Source organism: Syngnathoides biaculeatus, chromosome 18, assembly GCF_019802595.1.
Source record: "Syngnathoides biaculeatus isolate LvHL_M chromosome 18, ASM1980259v1, whole genome shotgun sequence".
NCBI classification, from domain to species: domain Eukaryota; kingdom Metazoa; phylum Chordata; class Actinopteri; order Syngnathiformes; family Syngnathidae; genus Syngnathoides; species Syngnathoides biaculeatus.
In genome coordinates, this window is record NC_084657.1 from 18,745,882 (window position 1) to 18,761,607 (window position 15,726).

Below are 15,726 nucleotides of genomic sequence, written 5' to 3' on the forward strand. Positions count from 1 at the left end.
TCTCGAGAATTCAATCAGAACTATTTTGTGAAAAAAAAAAAAACATCAAATGGCCCTGCAATCTATTACACACTTCTAATATGACAATTATTTCAATTATTATTGTTAAAAAGGCTTTCAAAATGCTGAGCATCCATCTCATTCCCTCGGAAATAGCATACAACACATGATGTAAGTAGCCTATAAATAATGCTTGATTCTGGTGCAGAGATATTGCTTCAATCAATAATAAATAGGTTCATACTACGTAAAACACATCTCTTAATTTTTGCATCATTTTAATTAAGCCAAGCAGGGATGGAAAATAATGTGACCTGCACAAAATGGGGGATTATGTTCACCGCACAGAGTAAAATGTATTTTACGAGCGTGCTGCACAGTCATAATTCCCCTATTCAGCCATGGTTTACGCTTGAAACCCTGCCATGAACATTTGGGATTAAGCAACAGTGCCGCCTGGACACACACTTGAGCGTCAAAGACACTTCCATTCACTGGCTGGCTGGCTCCCCTCCACGCCGGGCACGAGCAGTGGGCAAAAACCGCGATTTGCCGGCACATGCCTGGCACCTCTCCAGGCCGTGAGGGTAGCAGGCCGGACAGCGCAGATCGCTGATGGACTCGTTGAAGCGGTTGGCCAGCATGGACAGCTTGCTGCCGTGACAGAGCGAGCACGGCGTGCGGCCCGAGCCGCCGCAGAGCTGGCAGCCGTCCATCTCCTGGAGATCACAAGGGGAGCTTGGGCGCATGCACTGATAAGTGGTAGAAGAACAAGTAATAGGACACAAGTAAAATAGAAATCAGTGCAAGACCTGAAGTGGTTTGGATTCAAATATGAGCCTTGGCCCATTGGTCAGTACGTCTGTCTACGTCCCATTTTGGAGATTTGAACCTCAGTTCTGGCCCTTCCGTGTGTGAAGGGGGGAAGCATCTGGGTGCTCCGTGCAATATGATCAATAGCATTGAAAATTTTGCGAGGTATGATCCATTACTCAGTCAGTTTTGGTTTTTTGCTTTTTTTTGTCAGAAAATAATCCAATTATGACCAATCTTCAAATATGCTTAAGTAAAGTGGACAAAAAAAAAAAGGAAACGCGGCAGTCACCGATAGTGTTTCAGTCGTTGACTGAACCGGACAAGCAGCCAAGTACAAAATGAAAACACTTGCAAGGAGCAGTGTGAAATCCAAGTGATAAACAGCCACCTGGAGCTGCAGTCGGGGCTCCTGATGATGCTCACTTGACCAGACCCTTTTAAAGGCACGCATTACATGGATACTACAGTGTTTGTGTGTGTGTTGGGCTTTTCACCATCCATCCAGACATATTCTTTGCCGCTTATCCTCACAAGGGTCGCGGGGAGTGCTGGAGTCTATCCCAGCTGTCAACGGGCAGCCCTGAACTGGTTGCCAGCCAATCGCAGGGCACATTGAGACAAACAGTCGAGTGAGAGTGTCCAATTAATGTTGCATGTTTTTGGGATGTGGGAGGAAACCGGAGTGCCCGGAGAAAACCCACGCAGGCACGAGGAGAACATGCAAACTCCACACAGGCGGGTCCGAGATCGAAGCCGGGAACTCAGAACCGTGAGGCCAACGCTTTACCACCGTGCCGCTCCGCAGCAGACAGATCAGTCAAAAGTCATCCATACATTGTCCGAATGGAGTCAGGATGCCAAAAATGTGGCTAGCGTTACATTGACGTCAAGCTTTAAATGTCAAGATGCAGTATTTAAGTCGACTAATCAGTTCAGCCCTAATGTGTGTGTTTGAGAAACATTTTGATTAATTGCACTTTATAAATACTTTATATTCACTTTTTTTCCAAACTGTTTTGATAAATGAGTAAACTGAGTTGCAAGCTTGGTCACAGAAGAAAATAAACATAGATACTGCAGGGAATCTATTAATTTTGATAGGATATCCAGGAAGCTTGGCTTAATCGTCACCTCTGGAAGCCTCACAATGTTTTTTTTCATTTTTACTTGTTATGCATTGAATTGACCAACAAATCTTTTTTTCCTCCATGGAATTCAAACCATGATGTTGTGGTTACAAATTAAAATTATGCGAAAGACTAGTGACTTATATTGAGGACAGGTATTAAGCACAGCAAATAACTTGTCCAAACTTGTTACATATTCATCGTCGCTTTTGGGCATTTCCCGGTCTTTCTTAAAACTCGGGTGATAGAGATCAGCCAGGAATAAGAAATGTATTGATTACATTGTGACATTAACGGTACAGCGGTGTAACTTTTTCCCCGATGCTCATATCATTGTACGTTCCTTGCTTAAAATCCTATTTCTAACAGCCACAGAGGTTTTACAAGCCAAACGATACATTAGTCTTCTTTTCTTTTTCTTTACTTCCCCCCAGACTAGATGATTGCGCTGTTGTGTATATAAATAAATATATACTATGAAATGTAACTCCAGATTGTCTTAACAAATGCAAAATGTCTGCAAACCCATTGAAACTCTACGCTAGAAATGGGGGAATCACAAAAGAAGATTAACTCCTGGACTTCGCACAGCCGAGTAGGAGAGAAAATTGGCAACGTGAGAGAGAAAAAAAAAAACAAGCAGAAAGCAAGTTTTCTCTTCTGAGAAAAATGGGAAAGCAACAAGATAGGGGGTGGGGGGGAGTGTAAAGGCAAAGAGAAAGGCAATCCCTCAAGGAGATGAGGAAGAAGGAACTAAAGCAGGGCACACATACCATTGATTAAGAATCATCTGAGAATTTCTCCTTCTGGCTAAATTCAGCAAAGGTCCTAAATGATAATTTTGAGTGATTAGCCGATCGTGGAACATATATTAATCTCTCCTCTACAATGTGCTGGATAGACACATCCGGATTTGTGATCGTAAAAATTGAAGAGGTTGAACATTTATGATTGTCTGCCCTGACCGCTTCCTTAAGACACATCACAGCACAGGATAATAACTCAGGGTAACTTCGTAGAGACATCCCACAATCAAGTCTTTGCTGACTTTGATCACAAAGGAGAAGAAAATGCACAAATTAGGCCTGATTGTCAGTCTGTGTGCACCCCACGAAAGTGGTCCAAAGAAACATCAGAAGAGACAGAGGGGGGAAATGACAGTAATATAGTTACACATGCTTTGTAATCTCTATAGAGAGTCCAGAGTGCACGGAGACAGAGTGCAGGGAAATATGAGCAAATGTGGAAAGCGAGAAACACAAATGGAGACGAATACTTTGCGTTTGAGGATCATCACCTCGTGCGTCGCCGTTTGCCGCTCAACCTCTTGGGTGCCCGGGGCCTTGGCTCGCCTCCTGTTGTCCCTCTCACGGGCACGCCGGTGTTCCTCCGCGGTCACAGCGTGCGCTGCACCGAGGCGTGACACGTCGGTCTTCCTTGCCGGCGCCCGAACGATGCGCAGGTTGCTGGTGTAGATGATGATCCTTCCAAAGTCCAACACTGACGACTGGGCGCAAACAGGATATATGAAAAATTTATACTAAATATGGTTGTAAAATAAAGATATACGTGTGTAGAATCATATACTTTCATTTTGCTGAATACTGTGAATCCTCTATATTATGATCATTACATTTGTACAGCTAATATCAGGACACATGCGGTTTTATTATCAGTAAAGCGGGGGTTCAAAACAATCCTCAAAACTGTCATCCAACACTTTCTCTTACTTATCATTCACACTTCCTTTTTATCTCTTGGGGTGCAGATACCTGCAGTCATTTGCATTTTTCAAACATGGTGAAATGACAATCAGATAAGGAGCATTGTGCTCCAGCGGAGTCTGTCTTTTGAAGAAAGAAAAGCGTGGGGAGGGGGGGGGTATAGAGAGGAGCAGCAAAGTCTGTGAACCCTAAACGCCCCCTATAGAGAAATCCAGCCCTGGTATAAAATCCACTTTGCTGTCTTTTGCTGATAAATGTGATAAGATTGTGGCTTCCTGTGTGGCAGATGAAGCTGACATTAAGCCAGCAGGCCCCCCCGGATATTGTCACTAAAGCGTCGCCTTCCTTGTTGTTGCTGTGTTCGCCTGTTAATTGTTTTGCCATTTTGTCCCCCTTCCAACCAAAATCTATTGTAATTGTACAGGGATTTGTCTTCTGTCTTCCGAATTCTGTTGCTCACTAAAACGTTGTTCCTCAAAATTAAAGTGTGGGGTCTTGACGTATGTTGGTAATTAGTTCTCTGCTCGGTATCAGAAACAAGTAGCCTCTGCCATGTGACCGCTCCACAATGTAGCGCAGTTAAAACTATGAATAGATTTGAATTCATGTCACCGCCGAGCCGCAGAGTTGCAATGCTTACTTTAGTGTTTCCATCTGTTTGGTTGGTCTGGCCCACAGATGCCTTGTAGTTTCCCATTCCTCTGTACACGTTGACTCTCTGGGCAATGAGCCCTGCTGGGGGCTCGACACCTGGGCGCACAAAAACAACATGTTCGCCGCTCTCATCCCCCCCGACACAACATACGCTGCTACAGCCTTTCAATTTACAATCCGCCGTGATAATAATGTAAAAATAATAATCCTTTGTAAACCCCCACAATTGTACAAGGTACAATCTGGACACATGGTCGGTTTTGTTAAGCATTAGAATACTGCTTCCAAACTTTTGCCCTTTTTATGACTGATGTTTGAACTACAGTCGCAAAACGATGAAAAATTCAAAATTCAATTCTAAATGGAAGAAAATTAGTTTGAAAATGTACATGTAAAAGTGACCATAACAAAATTTTCACGTGAACTATTTATTAATTAAAAACTGTTAGGCTTCCTCAACTTTTGCAAAATGTCATTTCATTATTTGGTGTATATTTTCGAGTAATAGTAATTCATCAATCATCAAGGAATGGGGTTATGTTAATGTGAGAGGAACACAAAATTCAAAACAAATTTCAGTACGACTTATTTGTGATTTGTTGTGGCATTGACTCATTAGATTGTGAAGTTAATAAAGCAGGAGTGCATCACTTATCTCACTATCAAGAAGCAGCCACGCAATCGCACAATTCCGTTCCGACTAAGGCAATCTGCTTCGTTTAATTCATGCAAACCTAGAGCGAGTTTGCTGCAGGAGCTCGGATAAAAGCAGCCTTTTCTGAGCTCTGATGCTTCCAGCTTCATTGACAGAGGCCCTCCCAAGCAAGGCTAAGTGCAGCCATCCATTTTATATGAGCCAGCGGAGCACTTTGTTGCCATAACGATAACAACCCACCCTGCCGCGCCAACGGAGGCTCCTCAAAACCGCACAGCTGCTCCATCTCCAGGTGGCTGGGTGTTATCTTGCCGTGTGGGAGGAAGCTGTGGGGGTACTTCTCCTCGGGGCTGTCCAGCTCCTGCCCGTCCTCGTACACGTGCTTCAGGACCCGGCCGCTGTAAGACGACGCCAATTTGAACCTGACCTGGTGGTTTGGGAGTGGAGTGGGCTTTTACAGTATGTACCGTACGAAGTGTACCGTTGCAAAGTGATGAGTCGGTGCAGTTGCTTGGTAGCTGAGATGCTTATCAGTGAAAAGAGCAACGGTTTGATCTATTATGGGAGGTGCGTACTCGGAGTGCGGTCTTTCATCTCGTCTTTTTTTTTTTTTTTTTACTTGCGTACAAGACAGACTGTGATTGAAAATATATTGAGAAATATCTCAATATATATAAGTGTTGAGTCCAAAAGTATTTTCTCCTCCAAGCATCACAATCGTAAAATAAAGCAGCGTAGAGTGTCCTTAACACTGGGGAACACATCAAATTTATCTCTTTTATTTTAGGACAATTTGGATGTGTGGAATCCAAATCTAACATTAGTTTTGCAAAATTAGATCAACTATAGCCATGGTTCTTTTCTCTTGTACAGTATTTTGTTTAATTTTTGAAGAAAAACATTTTCTCTAAAAAACATGCCTCAATGCACCTACATGTAATTCTACAAAATCACTTCAGACCAGCAGTCTACTTTCCAGAAAAAGTTAGAATAATAATGAGGAACAAGTTTAGACTGACTTTCAGCCAGCAAATTGTCACATGACCGGTCTGTGAAAGTGGCAAAAACGTGTAGCTAGGCCTTGCACGAAAATCCGGATAAGCTTTTGTATGCTGACGCAGTTGGTCGTTCACAAAAATAGAGCCCTAAGTCTTCATTTCACCTAATATGCATGTTTTTTTTTTTTTTACCATTTTAAGGCTAATTGCTCACAAGTGAGTTCTCACTAGTTAACAACAAACTGTCCTATAGAACCGACAGTTTAATCGATGCCCCCCCCCCTCCTCCAGCCACCCGATAGCGAGCAGATACCAATCAGCCTGACAAGTGGAGGTGGATTTTTTTTTACGTTAACATTTGTAGCAATGTCCATTGAGTATTGCTTTACATTTTAATCTGTTTAAGAATTGCAAAAACACATTTTAAGTTAACTGTGAATCAATTTAAGGTGAATTTTCTTGCTTTTTGTTGTGGACCAGGCGGCCACAGCGATGATGTGATGCTCGGACCTTTTTGTGCCACTTTTCTGACAGCGCAACAACAAGCATTTGGCAGACTCTCCCCAGATAACTCACCTTTCTAGGTTTGGTGCCTTCATGTGGCTGAGTCTTTTTTCTCTGTGGTTCCTCCATGACGACTGATAGGATGCAGAGAGCAGGCGGGTCAGTCCACAAGGTGAGAACGTCAGCATTTAGCAGTCACCGCGCCGCCTCTTGTGATGAACGGCAAGAGTGACCACAGCCGGGATGAGATTCCTGCTGAAGAGCTGCGAGCGCCAAGGTGGGTGGATGGTGCCCTTATTTTTCTCGTGTATCCAGAAGTGTGTGCGCCGTGCTTCTTGTGTTTAACAATGTGCTACCATTGGTCCACATTTATTGGTAAGTACTTTAAATTATTCACACCTGGTTCATGTGTACCAAAGGGCAGTGAAGAAACCGGAACCTCAGTCATCAAATAGTGATGACTGCTGGAATAGAAGTGTGTGTGTTTGTGTGTGCATGAGTGTTACTGTGTGGGAGTTGTTACACAACAGAACACAACCTGTCAATGAAGTTGGGTGTCAGTGTTGTATTGTAAATACGCCACCAGGCGCAATATGAGGTATACGTACCTGCACATTCTAACGCTGTATCAAAAATTCTTTGTGGTCTGTTACTCATTTAATAATAATATGTTTGGTGTTGTGACTGTAGTTTGTCTTGGTGTAAGAACTGCACTACTATATTTTCAGAGGTGTGTCTAATATTTTGGTTCAATAAATCTCAGAGGAAGAAAAACAAAATGCAAATACATTGAGAAATTAATTTAGACAAAGAACAAATACTGTAAAACTACTATATGGTTGCGCAGAATTGCATTCTGCTTCCTACTATAATTATTATATTAGGACCAGGAGTAATACTTTAATTGGTTGAGCAATTATTTGGAATAAAACAGAATAAATAATGAAAACATATAATAGAAAACATGAAGAATTATACATAGGTTAACACTGAATTTACTTTTAAAACATTTATCAAATATTTTTATTTTAACTGGTTCCAGATAATTGTATTTTTTAAAATATGTGATCGTGTGATTTAAAAAATAATAATACATTTAAAAAATAAATAAGATAACACATCTTAAAATGATAATTATTTTTGGCTGACATTTCTGAATGAACCTAAAATGCACGACAACCTTTACATAAAAACTTAGTTTGACTTTCTCTAAACTATTGGATGAGCTTCCAAACTGTTGACAAAAGCAGCGAAATGAGAACATTCACAACAGGTGTTTAATTCATGAATTGATCAATAAATTCCCTGCTTTGATTAATTTTGGTAGTCAATCTGTTCCCTTCATTTTGCTATTTACATTTTAATTAACAGTAGCTTGCACATTGTGAGCCTTCCTTTAGGATGGTGTCAGTTCTGAGAGGGTCAGAGGTTGCAGCTGAATGTCACAAAAACACATAGAAGTGAACGTCATCAGAAATGATGAAAACCTATTGTAAAATTTAACATTGACAACAGTGTGTTGTTCAAAAAAAAACAAGCACTGATGATACATTGGCCATGAGCATTCAAAAGTTAGAGTGCATTTTATGTTCAAGCTGAAATCTCCCGGCAAAGCCAAATATCCCATAAATTGGTCACAGTGTCCAACGTGAACGCTTCACGCTCTGCGTCAGTTCTGTCATTGGCATTGCCGTTCACTACGAGCGTCGACACGATGTCGTCACGTCGGGTGCATCAGAAGTTCAGCAGGTGCACGCGTGTTGAGTTGCCGTACGCGTCACTGCCTCGCATCATGTTGTTTACGCCAGAATACAAAAGCTGTCACACGTTCTACATCGCGGTGTGGAATTATTTTGTATTCTTTGGAGCATAATGTCCATGTGTGTGCTTGTGTGTGTTAGATGCTTGCAAAATGTCAAATGTCCTTCTGGATAGCTGACAAGTGCAAGGTGACAGGAATTGTTGAAAATATCTGGTGATATTTGTGTGAATGTAAATGTTCAAGACGTTAACTACTCCAAGATAGAAGAAGAAGTTTGTGTTCAGGTTTCTGTTGTCTAAATGTTAACAACACCACCACATGCTAATTGTTAGCCCTTGTGCCCATAGACTTTCCCATTATATGTCAGGATTAAGTTAGCGGAGACTATGGGGTTGTATTGAATACACAAAGTGTAATCCCCTTTATTTAATGTTTAGTTTGACAGTAACCCGCAGTTGAGAGTGGCAGGAGACCGTTTGAAATCATTTTGTTTGTTCAGTGAGTTGTCAAATTTGGCAAGTCAAAGCAAAAAAAAAAAAAAAAAACAGCTCGACAGCTCGTATTTTGTAAAGGTCGTATGTCGGGTCACTGTTATCTGGAGGAACCGTTGAAGTTGTGCCTGGATTTTGTCCAGTTTTTGTTGTCTGTCTATGCCTCATATTTTATGAGTATACCATAACTGTATATTTAGTTTGTTTATTTTATTTTTTTACTTCCAGTTCATCTTTTACAGCTCACACCATCCATTCATCATGCGATGCTTTTTATCAGGCATTCTCACAACAGTTTCCAGGCTGTCCTCTTATGTTTTGTAACTTCTTTGTGTCGCGTTTTGACTCCTTGACCATGCTTTGTCGGCATACTTCTCACCATACATGGGTAAAGCATATAAAAAGGGAAAGAAAAAAGGCACCCACTGAGCTATTTTGAGTGCATTCTCAAGGGTAAAGCGCGACTGCAGTGCAGTTGTACAACTAAAAAACTCACTAAGAAATGAATAGCCTTCTCTCACTTTGACAGGGTCGCTACAGAGCATTGTTCTCTTTATAAAAGCAGAAATTTAAAGGTGACATATTATGGAAATGTACTTTTTTACTGTTTGTATACAAATAAGGTCACCACAGCGCCTTGCCGCCCATCAAGTGTGAAATTAAATAAGTCAATCTTTTGTCGTCTGCCTAAAAAAAGCCTAAAAAAAAGTGTTGAAGTCGTTCAGCACTTTCGCTCTATGATTACGTAATAATGGGACTGATTAACATCAGAGTCACCCCTACACCTTCTCCTTTCAAGCATCCAGCTGCCCAACTGTATGGTCTCAGAAGTTATCATGCATGGGCAAAATCATGCAGAAACACCCACAAGGGTGCAGTGCTTCTGCTATTATGGCAAAGCCAAAAGGTTAGCAGAGCTGCATTGAGTTTTGCTTTGCAGAAATTAGCTTTAAGTACTGCTTTGAATTGTAAAAACATTTCCTTCAAAAATATCAGGAATGGATATCATTAGACTGTGCAGGTGTAAATTTAAAAAAAAAAAAAAAAAAAAAAAGTGGCCTCCCAATGCACCAAAACTTCACACTCCAGAACTGGCTGTGCCTGCAGGCGGTTCTGTGACAGGAAGGAAGAATATGAGCGAGTACGAACGATGGGTTGAAAGACAGATGGAAGCAGGGAGGAAAGCAGGAAAGGAGATGGATGAGACTACGAGGGCAACCAAGGAGGTAGAGGGGAGGAGTGATGAAGTGCAGATTGATGTGAAAGAGCATACAAGTCTGAAATCATGTCACCTACACGCCGACTGAAGGTTACGTGAAGAAAAATACAACATAAAAAGTTGATACCTTGACATGAAGTTGACAAAAAAATACTATTTGGGTATCAGGGGCGGAAAAGGACAAAACCATTTTGGATTACAGAGTAGGGGGAATATTTTCATCAAGACAAAAATTGAAAAAAGGAACAATTCTCATATCTTTGTGTTTCATTTTGGATCCGTGTGTTATTTTTCTTTAATGGCGGATCAGTAGAGAAAAGTACCAGTCATGGTTCAAGTCACTCATTTTAGTGTGTTTTTAGAAGGTTGCCGAACTCAAGATGACAGGATCATTTTTAATTCTGCTCCAGGAGAAAGTGTTCATATCATGACTTAAATGTAAAAGGAATGTGGAAAATTATAGGTTCACCATGGATGTGTTTTGTACCAGATTACTTCTTTATTAAAACATTTTCAAAACGTCAACAGGACTCTACTATTTGGATTGGGAGGTCACAGATGTCGCAAGTTTTGACCGATATGTGTCAGACATTTTCTTGTAGGCAGCAACAGAGGCTCCGGTGGATGGATTATCTCAGCAAACGAGATCTGCTCACGAACATCGATTGCAATAAATTTAGGAACAATAATTTAGGGAAAGGGAATTTTTGTCCACATAGATCTTTGAGTTCACCTCATGAAAAATGGGAGCAAAAAAAAGTGTTGCATTTTTGTTTGTTCAGTATTTATTGTTGAAAATTTATTTGTGAGTAAACTAAACAACAGAGTGAGTGAAAGATTTTATCCTAAAATTTAAAACAATTCGATTAGACTGCCATTCAACAGAAATGTGATCCACGGCGGAAACTTTTTAACTGGAACATTTAAAGGTCCTCATCTTAATTAGTGTGCCAATCAAAATCCAAAGCAGATGGCAAACGAATATTTTGCCGGGGCCAGATTGAAGACTCAATTAGGTGAAGGGTGCTACTAGTGTCTGTAAATTCCTGGAAATAATAAAAAAAAAAAAAAAAGACTAGTTCTGAGTCTTCTTCCAGTCTCTACACTCCACTTCTGTTTCATCTTCGGACAAAAGACCCATTGTAACTGCAATGGTTGGCTGTTGTTGTTGCCGTGGCGACCTCGGCTCACTGACTTTCAAGATTAATTTCTTTTTGACGGCAGTATCTTAAAAATCATTTTTAGAGTGGATACAGGCCCCAGGGTTAAAATGTATAAGTCAACATATATTTATCTACTTGCTTCATAGAGCAGGAACACTTCTCATAAAGCAGCACAAGTACAGGGGGTCTTCGGTATACGACTGATATCCATTCCTAGAGTAGCGATTTGACTGGAATTTCAACATAACTCGGATTCTGCCATTAATGTCAGAATTTAAATCAAAATACTTTGTATAAAAAAACAAATACATTGAAATAAACAAGATGATGTACTTAGGATTACTGCTGAGAGGTGGATGAGAAGAAGAAGGGGAGGCTGCGCTTAGCTATTGCGAAGGATCCTGGTCCTCAATCCTCCCCATCTCAACAAGTCTCAAAGAACCTTGTTTTGTGATCATTGTATCCGACATAGGAACAGAACCCTTCACATGTGCTAAAATACAGGTTTTGTCTTTAATAATTGGCACAATGGTCGAACGACTGAAGCCTTGGTGGTGTTGGTGTCTCTCCTTCCTCCAATCTTTTTATGATCTTGAGCTTCATTTCCATGGTAATGGATTTTCTTTTGGCTGCAGAAGCATTGCTAAAAGACAAAGCTTTCTTCTTTGGGGCGATCATGTCTAAAAAGGAGGGCGAAACTAGCGAAGATACTCCCGGCGCGCAAACACGGACAAGCAATAGCCAGACAATATGGCGGACAGGGGGATGGGCGTTGTAAAGTCGAAACCGTCTTAACCCGAGGACTCCCTTTAATCATTTTTGTGAATGAATTCCTCTACTGCTACATTACAGCTTTATATTGTAGTTGATATGGCAAACATTTTGGGATTTTTCAGGATTTGTCCATGCCTCCTACCAGACTAGATTCGCCCCTGCACTGTGTAGCAGCTGAATCTTGACATTTGGAACTGAAAATAGAAAAGAGTCATCTATATGGTATTATGGTAAGTGGCAGGTTTTAAGTCAGTGTTTACTTCCTGAGCAGAATTTTTGTGATGTGTTTGACAATTTGGACCATGGCACAGAGCAGAAACTACAACACATTGCAATTCTTGCTATTTCTTTTGAAAAGGGAAATATTTAATTGAATTATTAATAGTACTGTCCACTAAAAATGGATGGCATGCTGCGAAATGTTCCCGGGCTGTAGTCTGGTCACCACTTCTTTATATAATAAACGTTGCAGTGTAGCGTTCTCGCTGCTTCTGTCACTGCGTCACAGGTTGCGGGTTCAGGGTGTAGCCTGCTTCTCTTACAAAGTCCGCTGGGACCTGCTCTAGTTCGACCGTGAAACTAATGAGGACAAGCACTATAATATAAAAAAAAGACGCCCAACAAAAGTTCTACACAATAAATCAATTCACTTGGGAAATCTTTTCTACAAGAAAAAGTTAGAGATTATAAAACTAGGAAGTCAAACAGGGATCATTTTGCGCTTTAGAGGTACGACTGTATGAAGGAATGACATGAGGGATTTTTCACTTGGGGGGAAAAAAAATGAATGAAGTGGACAAATTGACTGCCAATGTGTTGGGGAAATTTTCCTTTCTGATGGAGCCCGGATGCTTATTTCATCCACGCTCTTCCCGAGATAATGTTCCGTGTATCAGAGAGCAAAAGTGATGGATTACGCCATTACCCAGAATAAGCCTCCTGCATGAGCCAAAATGCATAATATTTACGACCTTGCCTATCACAAACATACTGCCAAAACCTCATCCCCCTCCCCTCTTAAAATGATTTGTTTTCCAACAATTGTTCTCTCAACATTGAAACAACCACTGTGGGAAATTTGAACTTCAGCCCATGTCAATGTGCAAATACACCAGACAATAATCACACGAACAAACAACTCATCGTTAAACTACTAGACCATTAAGAAACTGTCTAAATCCTGCAGATACAGCAGTAACTTGTTTGTTCTGCAATTTTTTACACATATAAACTCATTAAGGTCATACAAAAGGGAGTGGTAACATTTTTAAAGCACATTTGAGTTCATTTTTAATAGTTTGTCCTTATCAAGTGTCAGGACTGCACTGAATTTCCAATCTCAACAGGAGGCAGACATAACCTAAAACACATATTGAATATGACAGCCAGTAAAAATATTTACATTTTCACTTTTTAGTTTAACATATGTATATCGGGTACAGGATTTGAATCATTATTTCTTGACTTTTTTAAACAAGCAAGTACTTCTACAGCTGTATCTACATCTAAGGCCTACCACCCACAGAGCGATGCGAATGAAACAAAAAACTAGTTTGGAACCTAAAACGATGTCACAGTTCCAAGACCTCTTGTATCATTTCAGATACAATTGTCTCTTTATAGCAATGGAGCACTGAGCTCTTCATGGTTGTTGTTGTTGGCAACAAAGAGAACATGTTAGAGCTTTAAATAACTCGCCTCACTCGCCTACCCGTCTGTCATGTGGGATCTGAGCTGCAGCAGATTCCTTTGGATCTCATTTGTTTTGCGCTCCATTTGATTCACTTGGAGTTTTATTCCTCACTCTGTCGCTCTCCTTGTCCCCCACTTCGATGGCTTCTCACTTTAAACCCCCTGCTCCACCATACGCTGGTGGCTCTATGTTTTCTGTGCTTTATCCTTTGTGCTGTCATTTTTTGCTTTCGTAGATATTTGTCTTTTTCTCGATGTGCTTCTGTCCTAAGATTCTTTCCAGGGATTTTCACTCTGGAGCCTGCTTCGCATTCCTCACTTTTTTTCTTCCTGCTCCAATGGGTTCTAATAAAATGGGACCTTGTCGGAGATGTGTAGTGTACCATAAATTCAGAGTTCTCTCTGTGATCACAAGGCCATTTATTTTTGTCCACCCATTATAGGGCAGGAAACTGTATTTGGCAACTTAAACGGCAGTCCAAAATGCAAAGTGCCTTACAGATGGATAGACAGAAAGACATTGATTGATTGATTTGATTGATTGATCGATTAAAAGACAGAAAGATGGATGGATGAATGCATGGTTGGATAGACTGTAAGACATAGTATGGAAGAACAGATGTACAAATTGATGGAGGATAAACAAATGGATGGATGGACACACAGATTGCTAGAAACATCAATAAATTGAGAAACAGACCGACCGCTTAATAATTAAACGGATGTATAGACGGACTAACAGATGTACCGATAGCCAAATAGTTCATAAACGGATGATAAGCAGAGCTATATTGATAGACTTGAATGCATAAATAACCGGCAGGCAGATGAAATTGTATGTTTTTTTTTTTAAATCACTAACATGAGTTGTATTGTGATTTTTGAGGGATTGACTTAAATCCTTCAACGGCACATGTTGGTACTGCGGGAAATGTAGACGTCTGGTGCACAGAATTTGTTACAGCAAAATGCTAAATGGTTTGCGATCACGATTAGTGTTAGATTGCTGGCGATTATCAAATTAAGTAAAAATAAAAAATAAAATACAAATGAGCTCACTCAAATTTATCATGTCATATGTGCATTACACACTGAACAGTGTCTTAAAAATCACTTACAGATGCTCCTTTGTTGGTTTTGGCAAAGTTCATCACTGGCTCAAAACTGTGTCCATCTGCAATAAATTTGTGTTACAGTTGTTTTTTTTAGTCCTGACATAGCGTTGAAACAGAAGTTTTGATTCAACCTATTTTGTAAGTCTACTTAGCTGAGTTATTAATTTTCCCGCCCGGCCCTAAATTATGATGTTTCCTGACAACATGAACGAGGCTCTGTAATTGAATGTATTTATTTACTCATTTACGGTGAACACAACAAACTGTCACTCTCTCACTTGAACAGTGTTTTGTTGCTTTGTTTCATTTCCCTGCCATCACTATTGGCTCTTGATTTCTATCCCGTACTTGATTTGAGTGAACTTTTCCACACAGATGATGGGCTGGCTGCTCATGGCGGTGTATCAGCGTCGCACAAATTTCTGCATCCTGCATATCGGTGTATGTCCTTCGCATGCTGACTGACACCCCAACAGTCGGCACAGTCAACGCTCCATTGCGCTTCATTGTTTTTGTCTGCCTTTGAGTGACATGTCATCCTCTGAAGAGACTCGCTTGCTAGATTGGACACGCTCGCATGATCGCAGGCTGCATTCGTCTTTGAAGAGAGATGAGGCTGCTTGGTTTTTGTTTATTTTTTTCCCCATATTTTTAAAACTTGTTCACACTATACATGCTTTGTTTTAAAAGATCAGACCTTGGTGGCTACACGTGATTTCCAGTATTTCTTGAAATGCTTACACTAATGGTTAGAGTTTATCTAAGGCCCAGATATTAACACAAGTGAGGACAAAATTGGTGATGATTATCTGTTAGTAAAGGTTGTTTAGTCACCAGGCTACTTTCCAGTCAATGGAAGATGAAACTAATGCTGAAACTCTTCCGGCTTTATCGAGCTCAGTATCAACTTCGACCTTCCACCAAACTGCGACAATAGATGGATGGACCAATATTTAACCAGGTGGATGGATGGATGGATGGAATAAGACATGCACTAATGGAAGAATGGATGCATAGACAGAGAGCGAGAGG

The 15,726-nt window shown here is 40.6% G+C and overlaps 1 protein-coding gene across 4 annotated transcripts in view; it reads right to left on the reverse strand.

Annotated features, from left to right (window-relative positions):
- LOC133491592 (glutaredoxin domain-containing cysteine-rich protein 2) overlaps positions 1-15,726 on the reverse strand; it is a 27,689-nt gene continuing 11,963 nt past the window's right edge. For 2 of the 4 annotated variants that reach the window (XM_061802897.1, XM_061802896.1), the window contains 5 exons: positions 6,551-6,612; positions 5,217-5,403; positions 4,308-4,417; positions 3,241-3,450; positions 1-752 (listed from right to left, as the gene is read on the reverse strand). In XM_061802897.1, coding sequence (XP_061658881.1) covers positions 492-752; positions 3,241-3,450; positions 4,308-4,417; positions 5,217-5,403; positions 6,551-6,612 — 830 coding nt within the window. In that variant the 3' untranslated portion in view covers positions 1-491. Of the gene's footprint in view, positions 753-3,240; positions 3,451-4,307; positions 4,418-5,216; positions 5,404-6,550; positions 6,742-15,726 lie in introns of all 4 variants that reach the window. The other 2 variants (XM_061802899.1, XM_061802898.1) reach the window with 2 other exon arrangements.